Raw genomic sequence first — 25,281 nt, 5'->3', positions numbered from 1 at the left:
AACCTTTATTTGAAAATCAAATTGATCCTTAGTATTTTGCTCATCTAACAACCTAGAGGATATGGGTTGAACGAGTGCAAAAGCAAGTGGAAATTCGATTTGCATGTCTACAACAGGTCCAAACAAGTTAAGTAAACCAATTTCCAGGATAAGACTGATTGATTTTTAATTTCATGATCAAAATGAGAAGTTATGCTAATTTTAAAAAACATTAATCATAAAACCCAAATCAAATGGGATATATTGGATATATGTACATACCCTAGCTAGTCTCGTTTATAATATTCAAAGTTTTTTTTTTTTTTTTTTGTTGAACAAACAATATTATTTACAAAGGGAATGGGGAAATGAGTTAAGCCTCACACTAGGCTAGCACTGTGGTTTAATTTTTTTTTATTTTTTTTTATAAGAATCGAACTTAAAACCTCTCACTTCCAAATAAAGATTAAGTGATAGTACATAATTCGCTACAAGCCCAACTGTCTACCGAGATATTTGGGGTGGGACAATGACACCACTAGGCTGACCATTCCCAAACAAGTCACGAAATTTCCCAGAATTGTAGAATGTTATGATCCTCTATCTTCCCTTTACCAATTACCGCGCATAAATACAACATAGTCTCCACTCTCTCACGATCTGTCTCACTCTCTCGCAGAAAGAATCAACGCCACCAGCCACCACTGCCCTTAGCATTGCACATCAAACTCAGAACACAGAAGGTATGTATGTCTCTCAGATCTCAGATCCTGTCTTTTACTTCAATTTATGTTTTTATTAGATCTTGCAGAATCGTTTTTTCTTATTTGCATGTGTTGATATTTTTCTGTATTGGTTGTCTATTTCGTTTTTGGTTTACTGTGTTGTGGGTGTTTATCAATTGAATTGCTCTAACTCCCTACTTTCTTAGAATCCATTTTGTTCAATTGCCTGTGGTGGGTTTCTTTGGTTGTTCTTTGAAGGGTTTTTTTCCCAACAAGATCTGGGGGTAACAAATTTTTTGATGCCAGGAGGATTGTGGGGTTGGGTTCAAATGCAGTGTTTAATTTGGAGCTGTTTTTCATTTTTCATTTTCTTCATTTGATTAGAATCCTATCTGCATTCAATTTCGAGGGTAGGAAGTAGAAGTCTAATGTACTTAGTATTCAGAAGGTGTCTTACTTGCCTGTAGAATCGGCTATTTGAGGTTAGAAGCTATCCGAAGGCGTAAGGGTATAAGTGAATGAAGCCTTCTTTCAAGGTGAGAAACCTTTGTAATGTTTTAGGTGTACAAATTTCGTAATGGATTAAAAAATGAAAAGAAGAATTTGACTATATAATTATTTGGTGGGAGTTAGACGTCCTTAGAGCTATACAAAAATCTCGAACTAGTTATGAATATGCGTTAAGAAATATTGGACATAAATTGAAACACTACAACACAACAACAACAACCAAGCCTTATCCCACTAAGTGGGGTTGGCTGTATGAATCCTAGAACGCCATTGTGCTGTATTTTGCGCCAAGGAGGGGGATGAAACACTAGAACACAACCAACATAAATAATGGCTATGAATTCTTGTGCTCCATTCCATCATATCCTAACTCATAATTTTGTGAGAGTTGCATTATCATATCTTTCTTAATTACCTTTAACCATATTATTTTGATTTTCCTCTTTCCCTGGCACCAAATTTTTGGTTAAGTCACTTTGATGCATCTATTGGGGCACTTATTGATCTTTGTTAAGCATGTCAAAACCACCGTGATAAGTTCTCTCTCATTTTGTGTTCAATTGGTGCTATTTTAATTTTTTTCTCTATGATCATTCAAATTGTTTCCCTGTCTCCAGACACGTCCATTTGAAGATCCTACTTCTGGCAGTGTCACATTTCGTTTCAGGGTATTGATATCGGCCCTCCAAAAATCACTCAAACACAAAACACACCCTATTTACTACACCCTAGACCAAAAAGGAATATATGGATCATCATATATCAGTTTCCTTAAGAATACCTTATGACTAGAAGTTTCTATCATCTCAAGCTCATGGCAATCATAGGCGACACCAACCTTGTGTCATCCTGCATCTTAATCTCACAGTTGTCTGATACTATTAATCGAGTTCCTTCATGTGACATTTAAAATTTTCACCTACGAATGCGCGTGTTTGGAACTTGACCAGGTTATTTTCAAAATCCAAGTGTTTGGGTGTATTTTTTTTCTACTTCCAAGTTTCCAACCTTTTAAGCAAAGGTGATAACCTCTTGCTCAGCAGTTAGCATTGCTACAAACGTTGAGTTCAATACCTTGTCCCTTTGTGTGGCTTACCTCAAACATCGTTGTATCAAAAAGCACTACTACCAATGATAAGAACCGGTTATGTACTCCATTTAATAATAATATTCCAAGTCCTTGATTAACCCTTAGCTGAGGTCTGACAACATTATGGATTATGTATTTTTAGTTACCGACTGATCATACAAATGTACTTGACCAAAACCTTCAGAGAAACAGTTCTTAATTTTGTCATGAGTGCTCACACACATAAAGAAGAAGCATTGTGCTGAATCAGTGCTCAGTTTTTCACACTCTGTTCTACATTGCTTATTCGGTACTTTGTGGTTGTGTTTTCTTATCATAATTATTACAACATGAGAACAATACTCACTCTTCAAAAGTCGAGAATACCGCTTTGATCTCTTATACAACATTGGCATAATGTGCAGTCCCCAGTTTCTATTGCTTCGATTACCTGGTCTGTTGCATTACTTGGATACAGAATTTACTTGTTCTCAATGACTACAAAAAGTCTTATAATTGAAAAAACAATTTCCACCTTTCCGTTCTTCATTTTTGCTTCCATCTATATTCTTCTCTTTAAGTGGTGTGCCATTTATTAATCTATCATCTAGAATATGATAAATTTATGGTTCTATCTTTGATGTAAATTGCAGATTTTAACTCTGCAGTCGGTGTCAGCTTGCAAGTCTAAGTATGAGCTTGGCATGCCTTGTGTGCAGCGCAGAAAGTCCATCACACTCTTTTAGGAGTTACTCTGTATCAAGCACAGAAAACGATGGAAGATGTTCTGCTATTGCCAACTGCTTAACACGGAGGCCATCTCTTCCACTGCCAACACATTCCAACATTGCATCATCCAGAGTAACCCCGCAACCAACTCTTTCAAATGGTGGTTCCATACCAGGTACCCCAAGGCTAGTGCGAAGCCGGGCTGTGAGAAGGGATATCGTGAGAGACTGGAACTTTGACGAGGCTGTGATGGGGCGTTAGAGTTTTTCAGTTTGACTGGAGAGTAGAAGGCTCTTACCATGGTATAGTTGTGGGAGCCAATAATGCAGTCTATTTTTGTTAGTTATGGCTACATTGAACTCACTTTTCCCTCTGGGAGAGTTTGTGCATTTGTAACCATCCCAGAAAATCATTGCGTTTGTTTATAATTTGACCCTTTTCGTAGTCCTTTTGCAGTTCAGTCGTATTGAAAACCATTTAATTATGAAACCATTATCAAACATACTAACAAATGATGTGTTTTCGACTTCCAAAAGAAACCTGGAAGAATGTAAGTACCAACAGTTCGGACATGCTGCTGGTCTCAAAAACTAAGATCCACTGGTTAAAATGTGTCTGGATTATCTGATACTCCGCAGCACTATAAATCTTTTGCCTTTTATCAAGGATGAATTCCTCGTTATACGGAAGAATCCTTCCCATTCCACACTATGAAGACATGTCTCAAGAGGTTTTGGGGAAAAGGAGTGATGATGAAGGGCAATGGGAGAGAACGAAAACAAAATATTGAAAGTGAAAGCAACTGAAAATCAGGGGTGGGCAAACAGGTTTTTAAACCTGTGGATTCGGACCGTAGTACTCAGCTCGATGTAAAACCATTTGGTTCTTACTTTTAATTTTTAAAAGGTCCAAGTGGGATCCGGCTTGTGTAAAAATGAGTCCAAACCGAGTTCATATTTTTTATGTGTGGGTAACTTGACCTAAACTGTTAAGGATTGTCTTTAACATTTATCGGTTTCTTTGTGGTCCACATGAAGCGCATGATCCATGATTTTATGTCCCTCTAACCCTGAAAATAAGTAAAACAACAATCGTGAAAGAACCACATAGAGATTGTTTAATATTATTGTTTTGTTATGTGACACAAAATTGGAAAAGGATCCGTTTGACCTATAGAAATCGGACCATATCAAACGGATCCAAATGAGCTAATTCCACTAATAAATACATAAGCTCGATTATATTAAAAAAAGTCGAATCAAGATCCATAAAAAATTAGACCCAGCTCAGCACGCACCCACCTCTAAAATCGTTCGTTTTTATCATTTCGTTGTGCATTTCTTCTACAACATTCCTCTCCTTCTGTTTCCCTCTCTAAAAATTTAAAACCACAAATTACAAACAAAATTGTTATCAAACAGGTCTTAAAGTGCATGATACACGCACGTGCCCGGACAGTAGTGCATTCCAACGGCGGTAGTGTTTATAGTCCAACAGCTAATTTCATAAGGAAGCTTCGGAGGAGCAGGATAATATTGATATAATAGTCCTTCCTCGGTTCCTCCAGATCATGCAAATTATGGGCTGTATTTGTATGGGGCTGTGCCTCCAAGGACATGCCCAATAACGCGCTTATACGGTTATACCTATTATTCACCGAACTTTAGAAAAATAATACAAGATATAAGATAAAAAAACGCTACTTTTATTATGTATTTATATTATTATTTATATTATTTTTTAATAAAAATGAAACTCATATGTGTTAGTGGGTTATATCTCCACGAAAGAGATGATAAATATGTAATAAGTGTAGTATTAGCATATAAAATTGTTCGTAGCAACATTATAAAAAAACACATCCAGTTTCAATCGTATTTGCTTAAAAGTAAAAAGTGTTTGTTATTTTCCACCCACATATTCTATTTCCTCAAACCATTATATGTTTAAATCATTCTCATATTTATTTAAAATGTGGGTAAAGAAATAAAGTAAATGAGTGATAATAGTATAATTCAAAGTAATTATAAGAATACAAGCTAGTACTCGTGTCATATCTATTGTTATTTATCTTTATTTGTAACGAGAGGTTTGATATTTGACTCATATGGATAATAAAGACATATTATACTTTTATTAAGTTTGATATCTAATTAGTGACTGATTCATTATGCAGTATAGCTCAATCATCTCCCATCTTCTAGTAAAATATTATATTGTTGAATAAATAATAAATAAATAAAAAGTAACTAAGAGAGTGGATTACACCTAGTAATCATCCTAAAAGTAATAGTATTTTAAAGTGAATTTAATTGATTGATCATACCTAGACATCTAAGTACGGGTTTGGTTTTCATCGATTTCTCCTAACCTTAATAACTAGAGTACTGATATTCATATCATGTTTTTGTACCATATTGTCATACCATTTTATGTGGTATTTGATGTGAACAACCACGTCATTTGAATTAATCAGATTTTTAAATTTAGTTCATTATTTAATAAACTAATAATTAAGAAAAACTAATTAATTAAATCATGATTGTGGTACCCGAGAAGTCTTTCTCCTTTCTTTCCTTGAGTTTTGTAAATTTTTCAAATGATATGGTTATCCATAACAGATGTCACCTAAGATGGTATAGAAATGTGGTATAAAAATATGCTTAGCATTACTCTAATAACTAACTAATTAACCCACTAACTGTATCGCTCTATTAAAAAAATTGATTGTCTTTTGAGTTAAGTTTGTTTGAGAGTCACTAACACTACTAAGAAAATTAATTCTAGATTCGATTATTGACGTTGATGATCAACCAATAATGACCAAGATTAAATTATTGACGTTTGAAAGTGGGCTGCGCGAAACCATCAGCTAGCCCCACTTCAAATAAAAGATTAAATTACCAATACCAATTGTACCGTTTGGGGGGGGGTGGGTTTGTTTGGGTTGGGTTTGTCTGGGGGTTCCGGGTCTCCCATATACAATTGCAATTGCAGTGCGACCGAGAAGGAAAGCAAGAGGCATGGCAGTGAAGAGCACCCCCACAACGACAGCTTCTTCATCCGTATGCTCTGTTCCCACTCTCTTCTTCGCATTCACTCTCCTCTGCGCTCTCTCTCTTTCTCTCTTCTTCCTCTCCAATCCTTCACCTTCTTCCTCTCCTCCTCCTTCTTGCTCTTCTTTCATTTCCCAGAACGCGCCTTTCTCTCCCCAAAATTCCCTCAAAGTCTACGTAGCAGACCTCCCCAGATCCCTCAACTATGGCCTCCTCGAAAAATACTGGGCCTCCGGGCCCGATTCCCGCCTCCACACCGACGTTGACCACCAAATCCCAGACACCCATTTGCCCAAAAACCTTGAATTTCCACCCTATCCCGAGAATCCATTGATCAAACAGTACAGCGCCGAGTACTGGATTTTGGGGGACCTGATGACCCCTCAGGAGCACAGAACTGGGTCATTTGCCAGCCGGGTTTTCGATGCCGCCGAAGCCGACGTTGTTTTCGTGCCCTTTTTCGCGACCTTGAGCGCCGAATTGCAGCTGGCTACGGCTAGAGGGGTGTTTAGGAAGAAGGCTGGGAATGAGGACTATGAGAGGCAGAGGCAAGTGGTGGACTTTGTGAAGAACACTGAGGCTTGGAAAAGGTCAGGTGGAAGAGACCATGTGTTTGTGCTTACTGGTATGTTAGTTTTTTAATTAAATTTTTTGTTGGGATTTAATTGCGGTGTTAAGTTCGATTTGTGCTAATGGGAATCAAGTAATTTCTGGGATTGTTCACTGGATTTGACGATTAGGTGTTGGTTTTGATGTGATTCTGTGATTATTTATGTGGGTCTGTAGATTTAAATGTGTTCTAGTATTTTCAATGAATCTGTCTGCATTCTCCATTTGATCCTTGGAATTTGGAAAGTTTGGTCCTTTTATTAAGCCATTGTGATTTTCGAAGAGGTTTTCTTATTTTCTTGGATACCATTTGATCAGTTGGAGGTAACTCGGAGCACCGGTAAAATGTTAGAGAGCAATGTAAATGTAGTATATGCTGTAGCAGCTTTTGATTTAGCTCTGGGTTTGTAGGTTGTGTTAAAACTTGAAGCATTTTTGGCAGACCCGGTGGCAATGTGGCACGTTCGTGCAGAGATAGCCCCGGCGGTTCTTCTCGTTGTAGATTTTGGAGGGTGGTACAGACTTGAATCCAAGTCATTAAATGGCAACTCATCAGATGTGATTCAGCACACACAAGTGTCACTACTCAAAGATGTCATTGTGCCCTACACCCATCTACTTCCTCGATTGCAACTGATAGAAAACAAGAAGCGTCCTACTCTACTTTATTTCAAGGGAGCTAAACATAGGCACCGGGTCAGTATGCAAGATTTGAATCTTTACTTCTCCTGTTGTATCTGACACATGATGTGATTTTCAGTGCCTTTCTGTTTTGACTGCTTGTAACTCATCACTTTGTAGATTGCACTTTCTTCTCCAATTTCATCGTTGAACTGACAGTGTTTAAACTGCATTTAGTCTTAAAGTAGTTTGTTTATATAGTTATTTGGCAAACTCTTGAAGTTCCACCTGACACACTCTTTATATGTCCTAATGCGTCGTGTACATCTCGTGTCATTAATCGCAGGGGTTGTCGTAAAGTTTAACAATCATTATAAATGCTTTATATGATATAGGATACTATGTTTGTGACCTAATCTAGGATGGTATAAAGCTAACTTGTCTATGTTGTGTAATTATGTTTGTAACATAACTGGGTTCTCTGATAACAGGGGGGCTTAGTTCGAGAAAAATTGTGGGACTTGGTGGTTAACGAGCCAGATGTTATCATGGAAGAAGGCTTCCCTAACGCCACTGGGAGGGAGCAGTCTATAAAAGGGATGAGAACTTCAGAGTTTTGCTTGCACCCAGCTGGGGACACTCCCACTTCATGTCGGCTGTTTGATGCGATTCAAAGTCTTTGTATACCCGTTATTGTCAGCGACAACATAGAACTTCCTTTCGAAGGGATGGTAGATTATTCAGAGTTTTCAGTTTTCGTGGCAGTTGATGATGCATTGAAACCGAACTGGCTTTTGAGCCATCTTAGGACCTTTAGTAGAGAGCAGAGGGATAGATTTCGTCGGAAAATGGCTCAGTTTCAGCCCATGTTTGAGTATGACAATGGTCATCCTGGTGGCATCGGGCCAATTCCTCCCGACGGTGCAGTGAACCACGTGTGGAAGAAGATACATCAAAAGTTGCCAATGATTAAGGAATCAATCGTTCGTGAAAGGAGAAAACCACCCGGCGTTTCAGTTCCACGCCGTTGCCACTGTACTTAACTTTTACAGCCTTATACGTAAATGTATCTCTTGTTGTGCAATAGCTTTTGTCACAACTTTTTCTTTTCATTCTTTGTGAAAACCGTAAATTGGTTACAAATTTATAAAGTTTATCAACATCTAGAGTAAAAAGCCTCTCTCTGCAGCAAGAAAGGATACCCAATTCCCCTTCTCTTAGAAGGAAACAACACAAACAAAACACTAACTACGAACCCTACCACAAGAGGAAGAATGTTGGTCACCCTCCGAGGCATCGCCGGATAATAACAACCCACAACATCATAATGCGAAGCTGCAAACGCTAGGAACGCGACTACTGAAAGCGAGGCATGGAAGAGATCCGCCCATCTCAACCTATAATCGGAGGGCACGCGTGGCTTTTTCCGGCTGCCTTTGAAAGTCTGTATCCCCTGAAATGTGGCCACTCCATAGTATAACCTGCCAGTCACTGTTTTGAAGCTATCGGTGAGTGTAAAGAAGATGCATGATGCTGCTGAAAGAGCGATAAAGAGACCTGTCAGCCAGCGGTTGAGAGGGGTGCATACGCCGTCGTTGGTGAAGAGAGGAGTGAAAATGGTGAAGGAAAGAACGGGGGCCGTGGGCAGGAGAACGTTGAGACGTGCAGTGCCACTTAGTATTGCGTTCATAGCAGACATGAAATTGGATTCGTTATTTGGGTCGTCATCGTGTTCTTCAGTGCTGTCAATGAGGTCTTGGATGATGGGGTAGTTCTCCATCGTTTCTCAAGGAGGCAATTTAGATGGAAAGGAGTTTATAAACAACTGCCCTGCAGAAAGGGAGGATTCTTTGCTCAAGTGAGGGGGCAAGCAATTCTATGTTAAGTACTGAATTTCTTGTTGGGAGGTTTTCTTCGTTGATGACAGGTCCGTTGCTTCTTTAAAAAGCACTTATGCTCAGAAGCACTTCCAATAAAAGAGCTTTTATTTGGAGTACATCGAAATTTTTAAGAAAAATTCAAGTGCTTTGCTTTATTAAGGAAACACACAACAGATGCTTCTTCCACAAAACACTTCAATTGCCTTTTTCAACTCATAAGCACTTTTAAAGTTTTATGCCAAACATTACCATAACCACTTTGGGTGATATGAAAGTGCTTTTAATTATTTTAAAAGCACTTCGAAAAAAGCCAGGCAATTACAATAGCGGAAAACGCTTTTGGTTACTATGTTGGAAAAAGTTGACACTGTTTATGGGTTGTAAAAGCACTTTCAAATTTTTATTTTCTTAAACAAGCACCTCCATGCACTTCCAATTGCTTTTTCAAAAAGCACTTGAATTCTTGTCAATAAATAAAAAATTGGCTTGCCTCTCATCAAAAGCGATTCCAGCAAAAATTCTTGGGATGTTCGTAGACTGAGTAGATTAGTGAGTCCACAAATAAGCCATCAACTCCCTATGTAAAGACCAAAACAAACCCACATACAATCCTACTTCACAGACCAAATGCAGAATTTTGACCAAATGAGCTTCAAGCAGAACCGAAGAAAAACCGATAGCAAAAGAACACGCAAAAACAAAAACAAAACTTGAGCCAGAGCAACAAATTGTATAAGATTTTTCACTAGCTTGTATTTTGTGCACTTCCGACACTGAATCGATGAGTAACATTTACAGATGTACCAGAAACAATGTCATCAACAACAATAATGGCTACGACGTTTCACTGATTCCAAATTAATCACGGCTTTTCCACCACAGTAACTCTATACTTCCTTAATAGGCTTTACAAAAAAAATTATACTTCTTTCTAGCTGCACATCGTGACCAATAGGTCCGAAACTATCCCCAGAAATTTGCTAAAAATCGCACAATAACAGGGCAGAACTGAACGAACTATTTACAGTACTTAAAGCTGTCAAAGGGAGCAGCATTGATATCCGTAGATGGAAAAGGAAAAATGATGATACCCGATAAAAAGAAGGCTTAGGCTGAAGAACTGTTGAACCCGCCTTTCACTTGGGATTTTGAATGAGAAGAATCATCATTTCCAACATCACATTGGTGACAGGGGTCAGAGGATTCTGGTGAGCACCAATCATCAGGGACGCTCAAGAAATGCTTAGACATGAACCTTCTGAATCTCCTCTTGTACTCTATTGGCGAGATGACAGTCGGCAAGACATTTTTCGGCACAAGTGAAGACTTCACCCATGTCTCTAGTTGCTTGTCCCATGTATACTGCCTAAGATAATCAATAATGCCACATACAAGCTCCTGACGTTCAGTATCTACTCCCACAAGCAATGAATAATCCATAACATTGATTGACTGAAAATTTAAGAACAAAACCATATCAGTTTATAGATAGTTTGCGGAGTTTGTAATAGAATTAGAATATAATTCCAACCAATGGACAATAAACCAGGTGGAAGACAATTGACAATATAGAATTAAAAAGAAATTATCATAGAACGGCAGATACCCCTTCTAGATAGCGTAGGACCATTAATATCCTCTGCTGTCATTAAAGGAATTTCAGAAGATCCGGAACTACAAACAAATGGAGGGAAATATGTACAACTCACATTGAGGAAAGTTGTGTCATTCCACACAGCCCGCTGCAATATACGCTTTGCTTTGTTACTAACATACAATGGAGATGACTTCATGTCATTGACAAAGTTCTGATCCAAAAGGACATCTCCCAAACCACCACTAGCAGAATTGAATCGAGCATGTAGAGCACCTTTAAGATCATACTGGCGAGTGATGTTCCGACCAAAGGTAAGATTCTCCATGACCATCAGATCATGCCTCATTTCTTTCCCACTTTTTGTCTGTCTCACAATCACCTACAAGGAAAAAATTTAGTACAGAGAAAGAAACAACCCACCGATGGAAAAAAAATCAAATGCTACAAACCTGATAAATCCCAAGAACTTTTGCAAGGCATGTTTGATTCCCATTGTCAAATGAAAGCTTTACGTGCTTGAAATACTCGTTGGAAAACTTCATAAACGACTCAAATTCTGTCTTCTTGATTTCTTTAATAATTAACCTGTCATCAAGTGTTTTGGCAAAAAAGGATTTGCTCTTCCCACCTTTAGCATCCCAGTTTCTGCAACGGCTAAGGGAAGCAATGTAATCAACTTCAGATTGGCAGCATCGATTGCGGAGATCACGAAATTGATTGGCATATGGACATATCACAGTATATTTATCCTTGCCAAATGATTTTGAAACTCCTAGAGGGACTACTGGGTTAACAGTTCCAGGCGGAACCAGAGAATCCAACAAATTCAACCCATCAAAACTGGAGAAGCGTGACTCATCTGAAAAAATGCTTGCCATATTATGGACAGAATCTAAATGTAACGAACCATTTGAAGACCAATGCAGGGAAGTATTAGTGGGAAGTCGAGTCAGACTCTGCAAATTCTCAAATGTTCTCACAGCAACTCCACTCTCTCCCTTGCTATCGTCAGCATGAACCTCTGTTTGTAAAGGTAGATCTTTCAATAAAGCTAGTGCACAAGCAATCATACTAGACAGTTCTCCTTCATAGTCTGACACAACATGTTTATCAGTTCCAAGAGGAATGTGCAGCATTTGCCCTTCTTCCATGATTAGCTGATACGCTGTGGGTAAGTTCTCTGCAGTATAGCTACTAATTGATTCAAACTTCTGAAAGAACACTCTGTGTAGATCTCTCATGCCAACTTGACGAATTTCGGAGAATGGTGCCCAAAACCAGTCATGTGAACCTTCCAAGTTGAATGACAGTGAACGGTGATAAGTGCCTTTCATTGATAGATCTGAATCGGCAAGAGCACCATCCACATTTTCTGCTAGCTGATCAGTCTCACAATGATAGCTGGAGCCATTCCTCAAATTGGACCCCTCCCTGGCCAACCGTTTTGGGCTTGAACCATCCACATTCGGTGTTTTGAAACCCTCAGCCGAATCAGACACATTAACTGGATCAGCTCCATTAGATTCTTGAACAGGACCTTCAACTGGAATGTCTTTTATTGGAGATCCATCAGCTTCTGCAGCTGTATCCAATTTGACTTCTAAACTGGTACCAATACCTGAATCAACTTTTTCTGGCTCTGCCTTCACAGATTCTCTAGAATGGATCATCGTAGGATCTGGTGACAGTAATGACTGCATGCGCCGTTCCCAAATACATGCTTCAAGGAGCAGTTCCCAAAGTACTCTGTTCAAGCTAAGTAGTTTGTAGGCAACCTGGTCCGAGTTCTCCGTCCTGGTAACAGCATTCTTGAGCACTACCTGTTTTTGTAATAAGGATTAGGTGAGAAGGATAAAAGCAAATTTGCTACAAATGAATTTCCTACAGAGAACAAACAAATCCATGACTGTAAAGTGAAAAGTAAAAAGGACATGGAAAGAAAAAATAGAAGTCTAGGAGAAGAATGCCAAGCTAGACAAATAGAAGCATTTGGAAAGTAAGTTCATGAACTAAATACTTCTAGGCAGACTAAGCTCCCATCCTTCATACCAGCATTCTTATATGTTTAAAAAGAAAATCTTAGAAGTTCAGTTCAAAACAGATAACAAAATGAATTCACTGCATCTGAAAAGTAAAAAAATATTTGGAAAGGAAAACAAATCTATACAAGAATCTCAAACTACAAAAAACTGAGAAGATTTGTCCAAACACAATCAAATTAGGCAATTATCATGGAAATACTATAGAACACTCGAACAATACAACCTTTTTCACAGATCACAATAGCCATTACAGAAGTATGGGCAGCATCAGCAACAAATTGTAACAAACGCATTCACATTCAAACAAAGACTACCAAGCAATCCTTTCTGCAATACATGCCACAAAATTTACAAGACAAAAATATGTATGGAGAAAGTTGACCTCTAACTCAGATTTTTCTTGCTTTAGCATCTCTTCAATGTCAGAGAATTCTTTAAATGAGCCTTGAAGTTTCAAAGCCAACCCATCAAATTGAGATCTCATCTTTTCTAAAGAGTTGGCAACCTCTGTGAACAAGTAAATCAATTTCATGTACACCTGGATTGAAACAAAAAGGTCACATCCAGTGCAACGAAATAGGAAAAGGGTAGGTAAGAGAAGGCTAATGTTTCTGCCATAGGCAAATGTCATATTAATGAATCATCAGAAATCGAAGAAGCAAGCAAAATAAGAAAAGAAATATACATTCTGAGTTTCTTTCACAAGCCAGTCTTGTCTAATTGAACTGCTGAATGGAAGCTTCAGAGGAGGCACAGAAACAGTATAAGTCGTAACAGGGGAATACTTGAACAAGGCAACCATAGGGCCTAATCTGCAGATCGTCCGAAATGACAAAGGACAAACAAAATAAGTGCACAGTTGCTGCTTGCAGACTCAATATAAAAGCAGATACACCAAAATATACTAATAGATCCAATCCAAAATAATGTAGAATTTTTTCCCACGATTTTTATTCTAAAATTTAAAATAACCATAAAAACAGAATATCGCACAGCATCAAAATGCTTTTGAACCTAGGGAATGTCTTCACATGCCCCAGATAAGTGCCAAATCCCACCTCCCATAATGCATAATCCTAAGTAGATTTCCCCACGTATTTGAATGGAAATCCTTTCATAAACTAGAAGGTTTGAAATTGCACTTTAAGTAAGTAAACCCTGATATAAGCTGAAAGTACCACTAGATGAGAGGGAACAGATTTATACCCAAAGAAGTAGAGAAAGTCCTCCTGCAAAGAATGGCCGCAGCTAGAAAATAAATTAGACAAAGATGGGTTCGAGAAATTGAGCTCCAGGAAATTTCCAAATGATAGACCACGTGCAGAAGTGGAAATCAATACTCTTTTTGTGCACTTTGAGATTCCATTCCTAGATTTACATTTACCACATCGACTCCACATCCAAAGTTTCCCTTCTGCTCCACCAGGCAAATGCACTTCTCCAGGGAGCCGTTTAACTCGAATAGTAAGCTGCTTGTTACGATGTGCATAATAGTAGAAGTGAGCTTCTGGAAGTCCACCACATGATGTGCACTGGCTTTGCTGCAGGATACGAGTTTCATCAGTTCCATCTTCAAAAAACTCATTGTTTTTAAGTTTGAAAAAAATCAAATCCTTAAATTTAAAGAAACTGAAAGTCAGTACTTCAATGACCGAACATTAGGTACAGTATTTAATAAAACTCAAAGTAGCAACCTTCAGCAGAATAACACTGAAACATTCCAGAAAATATATATACATAATGGGTTAGGATCCGAAGACACCTTTTTGAACCACGTTTTGCTGGGCCCACTCTGTAATGTATTTCAACGATCCAACCGTTATCTTTTATGTGTTACCTCAAAGATCACGACTACTAAAAATCATCCAAATCCAAAACCATATGATCATTGGATTAAATTTAGTGTTTCTCTGTAGAACTGTATTCGTCCATTGTCTTCACCACAAATGAATGTCTTAATGGTTTTGGATTTGTCTAAATTTTTGCAAGGATGAACTATGAATCATGAATTGAAATATAGACGGTTTGGATCCTTGAAAAAAGTTACGGAATGGGAGCCACAAAAACGTGTGTCAAAATGTGTGTCCCCAGATCCTAACACATGCATAATGACAGTATTGGACTTAACCATTTACAATATAGTATGCAACAAGTAAATGACAATAAAATGCCTCAAGTTAGAGATATGTGCAACCTGATTGAGTAAATTATCTTGAAGAAACTTTCCAATGGGAACATCGAAATTCTTGTAGAACATGATATGAGAAAAACGGCTCTGCTCACAAACAGTGCCTCTTAATGCATTCTGGCTAGACATCAAAACCAAAATACTCTGAGAATCCAACACAGCACTGATTTGGTTCTTACTTTTCATTTGATCTTCACTATTTCCATGATCTTCTTTCACCTCAAGAGAAGCTTCTGTGCATGTAAATGAAGTCTGATTTTTCCCATTAAGTAATCTCTCTTCATCAACACTACCTTTATCTTCAACATCACAATGCTCTGTTTCCTCAGGAGTTGTACAAACAGAAACAGATCTTGTGATTGGGTCATTCAGTTCTCTTCCACTGAATCCAAAGTATGAAGAAAGAGACTGATAAGAAGAAGATGCTAGGGGAAAATTCTCCCCTATAACTTTCCTTAAAGATGCTGAAATGGACGACAAGCCAGAAAGTACAGCAGGATTGTATGGTTCATCAAATGTGGAACGGCCTTCGACTTCCAAGGTAGAACTGTGGGAACATCCTTCATGAAATCCATTGGAAATGGGAATATCAACTGTATCAGACCCAGTTTCAGCACTAGTCTCTGTATTCTGACGGACACATGAGCTAATTGATCCTAAATTAAGGGTTTTTTTATCAGTGGACAAATCCGTTGCTACGTCAGCAAATGGAAGTGTAGAGAACATTGCTCTCTGGTCAACAAGGAAAGCAGTCTCGAGCATTAAATGATACGCCAGAATAACTGCACACTGCACAACACACTTGACCTTCTTCAATTCATCACTCCGTGCTCCTTTCAGCAAAATCTGTAGGGTCAATTCAAGCACAGTTATTCATACAAGATGCTAAGCAGCCTACAAAAGTTTTCATTCTCTTATCGAATTTGACAAAATACTCATCATATGATTGCTTGTGTCAGATCAAAAAGGAATGTTCAAGAAGTCCAATGAAAAAAGAGTGGTCTGAACTAGGCAGTTCAGATTTAAAGTTATGACTCAATAAAAATGATGGCGAAAGAAGGCACATTGACTGAATAAAAAAAGTAATAGGGCTCTGAAAATTGTAGATTAAGGGAAGGCATATTGACTGTGAGTAAATGTTTTCTGGTAATACAGCAGCTCCTTTGAGCAGTAGTTCTCTGTATGGCACTATTTTAAGAAGTGTGAAAAAATAAGATGCAATTATTTAAGTTAAGCTGAAGCTATTTGAACGTAAATGTTACAGAAAGACCAATGCAACATGTAAGTATCAATATAGTATATGAAAAATTCATAATCAAAAGGACTCTGGAGAGTCATTAAGGTATTTAGCACTGGAATATGTGTGTATTTGTATAGATCATGCAGATATCAGAGTAAGATGGGGTGGATTATTGACTAACCGTACAGCCCAGGCGTGTAGGACAGCCCTCAATAAACATTAATGTTTTACTTGGGACCTTTCCTCCACCTCCAGCATGCTCCTCTATAAACTTTTCAATGTGAAAAGAGTCGCACTGTTTCAGATTTTTGCTCGTCATTGTATCTGATGACAAAATTGGTGACCCGGTACAACGAGCAACTCTCTCTAGGCGATGGAGCTTCATGTCAAAGATCAGTGTAATTCCATTCCCAAGAATAGCCTCTTGAATATCACGAGAAACAGTTTTTTCCACTAAAACCACATTTGGATGGCACAATTCTAACATTTCGATGACAAACTTCAGATAATCTCTTTCCTGTTAGCAATAAAATATGAGAACACGTATTTGTTTACTTCCCTGAAATAATGACTGATATTATTATCCTATTACCTGTTCCATTGAATCGAAGGATGACAATCCACTTGAAGACTGACCAAGTACTCCCTTGATTAGCAACAACCTTGGATTCTTGTACTTGGTCGACATATGCTTGTGTGCAGCATGCTTTTTGAAGACCAAACCTTTTACTAGTTGACTGCAATGGCATACACTGATTCAGGTTTTCATCTATCAGATGACAAAAGTATTCTCAAAATATGCCAACTAGAATTACCAGTAAAGTAATTATTACACTGTTGAATTGCATCTCACAAGTCTTAAAAACTGATATAATGAAACAAAAGAAATTTTGGGTGGTGTTTCTAAGCAACCAACCAGGCAAGCTTTCCCTTTGCCTTATTAAAAAATGCATCTAGTGAGTTAGAAGACAAAAATTTAAATATCTTTTTCGGGAAATCTGTAATGGAAAGGAGGAAGAAGCTGATATGTTTTTTTTGTATTGAAGGAGAAATAAGTTTCTTTTGAAAGATTATAAGTTGTTGATGAAATCGAAATAGCTGACTCTTCAGCCTCACATAACTTTGAGAAAAGAAAGAAGAAGCCCAGGTTGCAATTCGAAAATTTTGCAAAAGCAATTTTCTGAAGAAACAAATCCGAAACATGCAGCCATGATTCTTTCAATCAATAAAAAGATAAATACCTGAACTTAATAAAAGATGAAGATAATTAACAAACTAAAACTAAAACGTAAAAGAAAACCAGTTGTTTATTACTGTCACCTTTGGGTGCGAACACCAGTTGCAATGCATTTTACTTTCACGTAGCCATCTGGATCCATTGCTTTACCAACAACAGCATCAGGTTTCAAAAATGAAGCAGCTTCCCATGACAAAGAAGCAATAATGTCCACCCAACTTTCACCACCCTCCCCCAAAGATGCAACACCCACAGATTTAAGTAGCTGACTGATCAAGGCTTTAAACTTTCCATTAATCACTGCTTCCATTGCTCTTTGTTTTTCCTCTTTAAACGTATAACTTCCACTTCCTTCATCTCCAGAATGACTCAAAGAACTCGATGTACCCCATTTCATGCCATCACCACATTCCTCATCATCATCATCATTGAAAGCAACACTATCCTCCATGTCATCCTCCGGATCATCAGGTTCAGGGGGTTCCCATATCTCAGCATTTGTATCATCTTCTAAAGAATTTGAGTTCTCAGCTCCATCACTATGTGAACTAGTGCTTGCATTGACATTAGCTTTTGCTTCATGGTCATCACTTGTCTGTATAATCTCAACATCTCTTACTGTATACACATCACTGCCACAACTACTTTCGCTCAGGTTGTTTTCCATCTGTTTTTCTGATCTATCAAATCCATTTACTGGATGTTCAAAACTTGAGTTTTGTAACCTCCCATTAGACCGACAAAAGAGATCCTCTTGAGAACTGCCTGTCGTGTTTTCCTCTTGAATACCCCTAAAATAAATTAAAGTAGTATATTGGTCATGCAAAGTACTTAGGAAAGATTACTGTAACCGGAAACAAATTTTAAAAGGAGGGTACATACTTATAGCATGAGCTCACATCAACAGAAAACTCACCTAATAGAGCAGAAGTTAAAAGAAATTATCAAACACACCATCATAGGCTAAACTTTTGTATTTTAAGAAGGCCAAAATGTATCATATAAAAGAAACAAAATTGGACACTTACTGCAGTTAGAGACACAACTGTCACTGCTTGACAAGGAAGTTGCCGGACTGATCATTGGCATTGTATATAAAACCGTATTACCCTGCTTGATAGATTCTCGCTCCTGTTTCTCTGCACAAAATTTGCAATACTTACTGGGGCCTCCTTTAGCTAATGGAACTAATTTCGAATTCTCCTGTTTTTTCTTCTTTTCCGTGGACTGTGTCAATTCTGCACCACAGTAGTGACACATACTGCTGCACACCCAATTTCAAAAGAAAACCCAAAACAGACCGGTAATTAGTCACCTATTTGGTTCAAACAAAGGAAAAAATTCAACAATAGTACAAGGAAAAACCGGAAAAACAGTTACCAATCGTATCTTCGCTTGTTGAAAATCTACGTTTAACAGTCTATACACTTTGAAGATTGACCATTAAAAAATTAAGAAACCGGGATTCCTTTATGGTTATCTAATATTTCTAAACACGAATTCTAGTTACGGGGATCAACACGAATCAATCCATAATCAGATCATACTACAACAAAACAACGTGAAGCACATACATATATACATACTTCACCCAGTCAAAAAAAAAAAAAAAAGAGGAGAAGGTTGAAGAACGAGTGCAAATGACATGAAAGTCCATGGTTTACTGTACAATGTCAAATAGCAAGCTAACCAATTCAATTGAAATTTGGTCACCAAATAACCACATGGTACCAAAAAAAATTGAATATTCAAACGGAAAACGCACAAATCTTCCTAAACATTTACACCTTAAACCGAAAATTCGGATTTTTTCTGTAAAAAAACTCACAAATAAAAGATCCAAAGTGAAGAAAAATACCCAATTCTTGAACGAATACCAGCTTTACCAAGAGATCAGAATATCAACAAATAATATGAAAACTGATTCAAAAATCGATATGCAAATTCAGAGAAAAACCCAACAAAGAATTTGAGGTGAAGAAAGTGATCCACTAAATAAAATCATCAATCAAAATCTCAAGTTTCGAAAATTAAAATCATGAAGAAATTCGACAACTGGACCAAGATTACAATTTACACAAACAAATTAAAGAAATAACTTAATATTAAAAAAAAAACCTACCATTTTCAGCACTCAAAGAATTAAACAAGAGAAAGAAAAGAAAAAAAAAAAAAAAGAAGAAGAAGAAATTGATTACTTACTGTTAAAGAAATCCACAGGAACAAAGATGGATGTCTGGTGCGACCTCCATATGATCCCAGAGTATAAAACTATTTGGCGTGTACTTGAAAAGCAGAGATCGAAAGTTTATGGAGAAAGCAAGGAATATTAGAAGGGAGTGAAGAAGTTGTTGCTGTTGTTGGTGAGAGTCCGCAGAGAGTCTATCAGACGCGGAGCAGAGCAGAGAGACAAGAGGCGTAAGATTTGGAGAGGGAAAAAAGGGGCATTGTCAAGGAATGTATTAATTGGATAAATAAAAGAAAAGGAAGGAATTGAATTGAATTGAATTTTCCTTACAACGAAGCTATTTCCACAAGTGGGGTCCATGCAACACTGCCTTACTAGCTGTAAAAATATTGAGTTCAAATATTCTATCGGCTCGTTAGGATTTATCTACTTGATTGAGACGAATTTTTTTTATTTAATTTCTTTTTAGTTTTTAATTTGTTTTAGTTGAGGAGATCAGTTTAAGAGTTAACATTGTTAAACGGGTTTAATGTATCAATAAATGAGATAGATCATAGAGGATTTTTGGTGCAAAAGTTTGTTCTAAACAAATATAATGGGATGCTAGCAACCTTCTCACTTGAATCTTCAAATTTTATCTTCTCGACTCTCTTTACCATTTGGCATTGTTGCTTCATTATCGGAACTTAAAAATTGTTTAACCATTCGATTAACGTTGACAAAATTTTAGTATTTAAGTGAAAAATATGGTTCGTCGATTTATTGTATACTTGGTAAATGACAAAACGATTTGGCCTTAGCTAATTTTTTTTTTTTTAGAGATGATTTTGAAATAGTGATCTAAATAATAGACCGATCATATTATCATTTCACATTGCAAGAAGAGAAGGAATGTCAAAAAGATAGAACGAGAAGGTCCAAACAAGAAGGTTGTTAGCATTCCCAAAAATATTATTTCTTTTTTTTTTTTCAGGTTTTATTACAAAGAATACTCCATACCTTTACCTAGTATGTATTTCTTATTATTAGAAGAAAACAATCAACTTAAATTGCAGTTACAGTGCAATGATATTTCTCGCTACTTGTAAATAAAAATTTTTAAATTTGAATTTCGTAGATTATGTGTTCAATACCATGTTATTATGGAGTGGTTTAGCTCAAATTTTAATGTAAAAATAATATTGATGTATTTAAAAGTAAATTACCTTTAAGTTTTGCATTCATATCCCAAATAGTTATAAATTAAGGATTTGGATCCTCTCCAGATTCCCTCCCTGGGGATCCCAGGGATCAAGGCACAAAGATCGTTCATTAAAGATCGTGCGGCCATAATTAAATGTTTTTTTACGCAAAACGAGATTACTTTACTTTTAAAAATATAAAAAGCATTTAATTGTGGCCACACGATCTTTGATGAACGGTCTTTGTGCCTTGATCCCCCGGATCCCTAGGGAGGGGATCCGGAGAGGATCCAAATCCATAAATTAAAGGTCTTGGTTTGACTTTTATGGATAGTAAGTTTTATTTTATTACAAATGATAATCTACACTAACTCGTTTACTAATTTGTAATTAAGATGGGAGAAATTGAATTGATAAGAAGTTGGAATGTAAATGAGTCAGAATTTGATTCATATTAATGTTGTTTATTAAAACCTTCTGGAATTAGAAAGGAATTGGTACATAGCTAAAAAGCCATGACCACCGATATGTTAATGCGATGTGTTACATTATCCCAAACCAAAAGGATTGAAGTGGAATTATACAATGCTGTATTTTGACTAATGGCAACAAACCCTTAGCCCTTCTTGTTATAAACTATTTACTAGTTCACTTGAATCTAAATAAAAATTAACATGCTTACTAAAATGTCCTTATTTACAATAAATTATTATATATACTAATTTTTTGGTAAAATTTGTGTACTAATTAATAGAATAAAAGTTAAATACCTCATTTCACCAAATATTAAATACACTAAAATTTAATTTTTTTTTAAATTTTTTTATATTAATGTTATTATTATTGTTGAATTTCGTATTAAATTGCGCAGCTGTTGGTGGTGTTGGGTTAATGTGAAGGACAATCTTAGAATCTTAAAAATAAGTGAGGGTCTAATGGGGATGAAAAATCCATTTCGAATTCTCCCTACAACCCAGAATTCAAATACCAGCTAAATGGTATTTTGGTTAAGCCACACAATGAGACAACCACTTTATGCTTAGCTGCTAGACATGCACTCTTATTTTGATTAAGTTGGTACCCGTTCTAATTAATTAGCCTCTAAACTACTTTTTATGCTATTTGTCCATAAAAAAAATTAAAAAAATAAAAAAATAAACAAATCTGCTTAAACATAAAATTATGGAGGATGAAATAGTCCTGAAAAGAAAAAAGCAAACCTTAGCCTCTAAGGGGATCCCACTCTCCACCTTTCAACTTCTTTCTTTTTGTTTCTTTTGAATTAGGACCAAAAGCATTTTTGTTCATAAACAAATCTTCTACCAGTTTTATTTGGGATTGCTTTTAAGTGTTTTTGTTAAAAGAGTTTTTATAATTAAAGCGTCGAAATAAGAACTTGACAAGTACTTGTTGGAAAATCATCTGACAAGTGTCTATCAAAAGAGATTTTATGTGAGAATTACTTCTAAATCTTTTTACCAAACATGTAAACCGGTTGAAACATTGTTGAAAATTCAAGTTCTTCGGGAAAAAGCACTTTTAGCCCTTCCATCGGCAATCCTTATTCCTTTGTGGTGACTTGATCTAAACTATGATAAAGATTTCAGTAGTCCATCACATTTTGTCGACAAATTGAATCCAATTCTTCTCTCAAAAGTCGGAACATGGTTGTTGAATGATTCTGTTGCCATCTACTCATGTGTTTTTCGTCATCATTGTCAAATAAGGATCCTTATTCCTTATTATGTGATCCTTCTACCCTCTTATGTGTAGTTCGATCAATGCATGTTTTCTTCATATCACCCCTTGTTCCAACATTGGTTTATTTGTAATTAGACACTGCGAGCTTGATCACGATTTAGGAATGTTTATTGTTTTAGGGTTTTGGTTGTTTTGGTATTAGGGTTTTGTTGTATTTTTTACAATTTTGAAATAATGTTGGCAACTCCTTGTATTTTCTCTTTACAATTTAAAAAGGAGATCTGCAGGTAGCTAAGTCACGACATTCCACCCTTTTAAAGGATCAGAAAGATATTTCAAATTTCTCTTGAACATCATCGTGTGATTCACTAGCATCATGAATTGAACCTAAAACGAGCCGTATAGAATATGGGCCTAGAATTCGCCTCATCACTGGGCCACCCTATGGTGGCTGCCAACTCTTTGTGTTTTGATGACATTACTTTTTTTCCTTTGGGCAATTAGCAGGAATAATTAATTTTTGACATTTGTTGCAAAAATGATTGGTGTTTATTTTGTATTATCGTTGTGTGGCTAATATGTCATTGTTGCATAATCAATATGTGATCAATGAACTGTATTTTAAAAGAGTAATAAATTGAGGTGATATGCATTTATTGGTAGAATTAATAAAAATTGATTACAACTGAATAATTATCATTAATACCGTAAGAATAATACAATAAATTTTGCTAACATCACGTCAATACGAAAATTTTGCCTATGTTAATTACATAGAATAATTGTTGCGTGTAGCTACATATACAAGAAAGATATTTTATCTCGTCACCCTGTCTCCATAAAGGTCCGTTTGGTTCACAAAATGAGTTCTTTTCAAATGAAATTCACCTGCTTATTCAATTGAAAACATGTTTTACAATTGTTTTGAGCGCAAGAAATTTTATTAAAAACAAATATATTAAACGTGTCTCTTAAAACAACTCAAAAGATTGCACATATGAAAAGAATGTCACGACACCTCAAATATACAGTAGGGTTCTTCAATCATGGAGATCCTTAGTTCTAAACCTTAAAAGAACCATAAGAGAGGTTGCACGAGGGAAATATCACACCTATCTCTAATGATTTGCATTCAATGACAAAGAAGCCCTAAGATGAGTCCCCTCCAACAAATTAACATCGAGTTTTAATTTGTTGAGAGCATAAATTACAACGCCACCATCTCAGATCTAGACAACAATCGCCACAAATATTTCGAATTGAACAAACTTATCGCATAGCTAAATACGATGGCCACAAAACTAAACATCTCTATAGTGGTAATCTATATATGAATAACCTCTTTTTAATCATAAAACATTTTGGTCCCAACTTGGGCCAATGATATATAGGAATATGCTTCACATTGTAATAAGTTATAATTTGTTCTAAGTCTCGTCTTAAGAAACTTACCTCCTTATGGTAATAATTGTCAATAATTCCAAAAATATGTAATGTCACTAATAAAAATGTACGATGAAATAAAATATTTGTCTAAAGTTGTCTAGACAGTGAATTATTCTTTAAAGTTGATTCCATGTATTTGAGGTTGCAATTACGTAATAACTCGTCAATATAGACACCTTGTTGAAGTCAAAATGTTTCTAGCTTGTCAAGAATATTTACAGACTCTTGGCATGAAACTTTTGACGTTAAAGAGAGCGCTACATGTAGCTATTAGAGACTAGGCTCTCTTTCCTTCCAGTGTCGATATTTTGAAAATTAACATGCTCCATTATTTGTAACCATACAAGTTTCATTAAGGAAAAAAAAAAAATTTAGCTACACCCTTGTTAAATAATAACATCCTTATAGTAATAAAGTAATTTAGCCTCAACATTACGACTATATAGAGGTTTTTTGTACTAGAAATGATACCTCATCACCTTTGTCCAGTAAGGGTATATATGTTTGCAAATGCTGAGAAATGGTAATTATGAGTGGACTGATCTAAGTTATCATTAAAAGATTAACGGTGTAAAAATTTACTGAGATCGGAAATCATTTAACCGATTAAGTTAATAACTAGGAGCAAACTTAGGCAAGTAGTCAACACCGTATTAAGTTACTAACCAATTAGTGCTTGAGCGATCATACGTGTGTGGGTGTGTGTGTGTGTGTGTATATATATATTTATATATATAAGTATTGCTTTTCGAAAAATGAGACTATGATTGCCATTTAGAAAATCATGTGCACTCCTCCATGTATAATATATGAGTGGATGATGACTCTTTTGCAATACCAACACTTACAGCTCCCCTTTGAAGATACATAAATAGTTGCTATAGGCATCCAAAAACTACACACTACTCCTTGTCAAATTATAATAATTGGGCTTCCATTACCATTTCAAATAATCCACCCTGCACTAATTTTTATTGAGAAAATGAAAGAGGAGAATAGTGGGTCAATGGTACACACGATATCAAGTTAATTTTTTTAGGGTGAGGGCTTATTACAATAGCTTGCTATTGGGGTCTCGGGTGTCGTTCAAGCATTGCACTACTGCTTGGGCCTGGCACAACCCACAAAAAAGAGCAAGTAGCCATCTAACACAGTGGTAGAGATGAGTGTTGCCCTTGCACCATAGCGTGGGTTCGAACTCGGTCGGCTCTCTAATCTAACAAATCTATCATTTGACCAAAAAAAAAAAAGAGAAGAGAAGAGTGCACAATGGCTTTTTAAGA

General features: G+C 36.5%; 4 protein-coding genes across 6 annotated transcripts; 2 read left to right on the top strand and 2 right to left on the bottom strand.

Annotated features, from left to right (window-relative positions):
• The first annotated feature begins 481 nt into the window (after positions 1–481).
• Positions 482–3,501, top strand: LOC137729884 (uncharacterized). The gene is made up of 2 exons (XM_068468935.1): positions 482–722; positions 2,937–3,501. Exon 2 carries the CDS (start codon positions 2,977–2,979, stop codon positions 3,271–3,273), a length of 297 nt encoding a protein of 98 aa, XP_068325036.1. The 5' UTR covers positions 482–722; positions 2,937–2,976; the 3' UTR covers positions 3,274–3,501.
• Positions 3,502–5,948: 2,447 nt separating this feature from the next.
• Positions 5,949–9,294, top strand: LOC137729535 (probable arabinosyltransferase ARAD1). Its single transcript, XM_068468509.1, has 3 exons — positions 5,949–6,693; positions 7,120–7,373; positions 7,790–9,294. Exons 1-3 carry the CDS (start codon positions 6,036–6,038, stop codon positions 8,339–8,341), a joined length of 1,464 nt encoding a protein of 487 aa, XP_068324610.1. The 5' UTR covers positions 5,949–6,035; the 3' UTR covers positions 8,342–9,294.
• LOC137727673 (protein DMP6-like) lies at positions 8,455–9,078 on the bottom strand. The gene has a single exon (XM_068466495.1). It carries the CDS (start codon positions 9,076–9,078, stop codon positions 8,455–8,457), a length of 624 nt encoding a protein of 207 aa, XP_068322596.1.
• A 450-nt stretch (positions 9,295–9,744) lies between the features above and the next one.
• Positions 9,745–19,916, bottom strand: LOC137729403 (putative 1-phosphatidylinositol-3-phosphate 5-kinase FAB1D). 3 transcript variants are annotated; one of them, XM_068468347.1, is made up of 13 exons: positions 19,685–19,916; positions 18,511–18,746; positions 18,365–18,398; positions 17,566–18,273; positions 16,838–16,982; positions 16,427–16,762; positions 15,012–15,851; positions 14,024–14,358; positions 13,503–13,629; positions 13,200–13,355; positions 11,225–12,595; positions 10,888–11,154; positions 9,745–10,630 (listed from the first exon to the last, which is right to left on the bottom strand). In XM_068468347.1, the coding sequence occupies exons 2-13, from the start codon at positions 18,740–18,742 to the stop codon at positions 10,286–10,288; spliced, it is 4,896 nt and encodes a 1,631-aa protein (XP_068324448.1). In that variant the 5' UTR covers positions 18,743–18,746; positions 19,685–19,916; the 3' UTR covers positions 9,745–10,285. The 3 variants fall into 3 exon arrangements, with proteins under 3 accessions (XP_068324448.1, XP_068324449.1, XP_068324450.1); XM_068468348.1 differs by having other exon boundaries at positions 18,511–18,743; XM_068468349.1 differs by lacking the exons at positions 18,365–18,398; positions 19,685–19,916 and having other exon boundaries at positions 9,748–10,630; positions 18,511–18,647.
• Between the last annotated feature and the right edge of the window lie 5,365 nt (positions 19,917–25,281).

Source organism: Pyrus communis, chromosome 3 (assembly GCF_963583255.1).
Source record: "Pyrus communis chromosome 3, drPyrComm1.1, whole genome shotgun sequence".
NCBI classification, from domain to species: domain Eukaryota; kingdom Viridiplantae; phylum Streptophyta; class Magnoliopsida; order Rosales; family Rosaceae; genus Pyrus; species Pyrus communis.
Note: the sequence above shows the minus strand (reverse complement) of the source record. Positions and strands in the feature narration are given on the sequence as shown.

Bases quoted from the DNA above. Each gene is read 5' to 3' on its own strand.
- LOC137729884 (XM_068468935.1), top strand. From the start codon at position 2,977: ATGAGCTTGGCATGCCTTGTGTGCAGCGCAGAAAGTCCATCACACTCT.
- LOC137729535 (XM_068468509.1), top strand. From the start codon at position 6,036: ATGGCAGTGAAGAGCACCCCCACAACGACAGCTTCTTCATCCGTATGC. The intron at 6,694-7,119 runs GTATGTTAGTTT...CATTTTTGGCAG, and splicing joins CCATGTGTTTGTGCTTACTG to ACCCGGTGGCAATGTGGCAC. The intron at 7,374-7,789 runs GTCAGTATGCAA...CTCTGATAACAG, and splicing joins GAGCTAAACATAGGCACCGG to GGGGGCTTAGTTCGAGAAAA.
- LOC137727673 (XM_068466495.1), bottom strand. From the start codon at position 9,078: ATGGAGAACTACCCCATCATCCAAGACCTCATTGACAGCACTGAAGAA.
- LOC137729403 (XM_068468347.1), bottom strand. From the start codon at position 18,742: ATGTGTCACTACTGTGGTGCAGAATTGACACAGTCCACGGAAAAGAAG. The intron at 18,399-18,510 runs GTAAGTGTCCAA...CTGCTCTATTAG, and splicing joins CAGTTGTGTCTCTAACTGCA to GTGAGTTTTCTGTTGATGTG. The intron at 10,631-10,887 runs GTGAGTTGTACA...TTAAATTTTCAG, and splicing joins ATGACACAACTTTCCTCAAT to TCAATCAATGTTATGGATTA.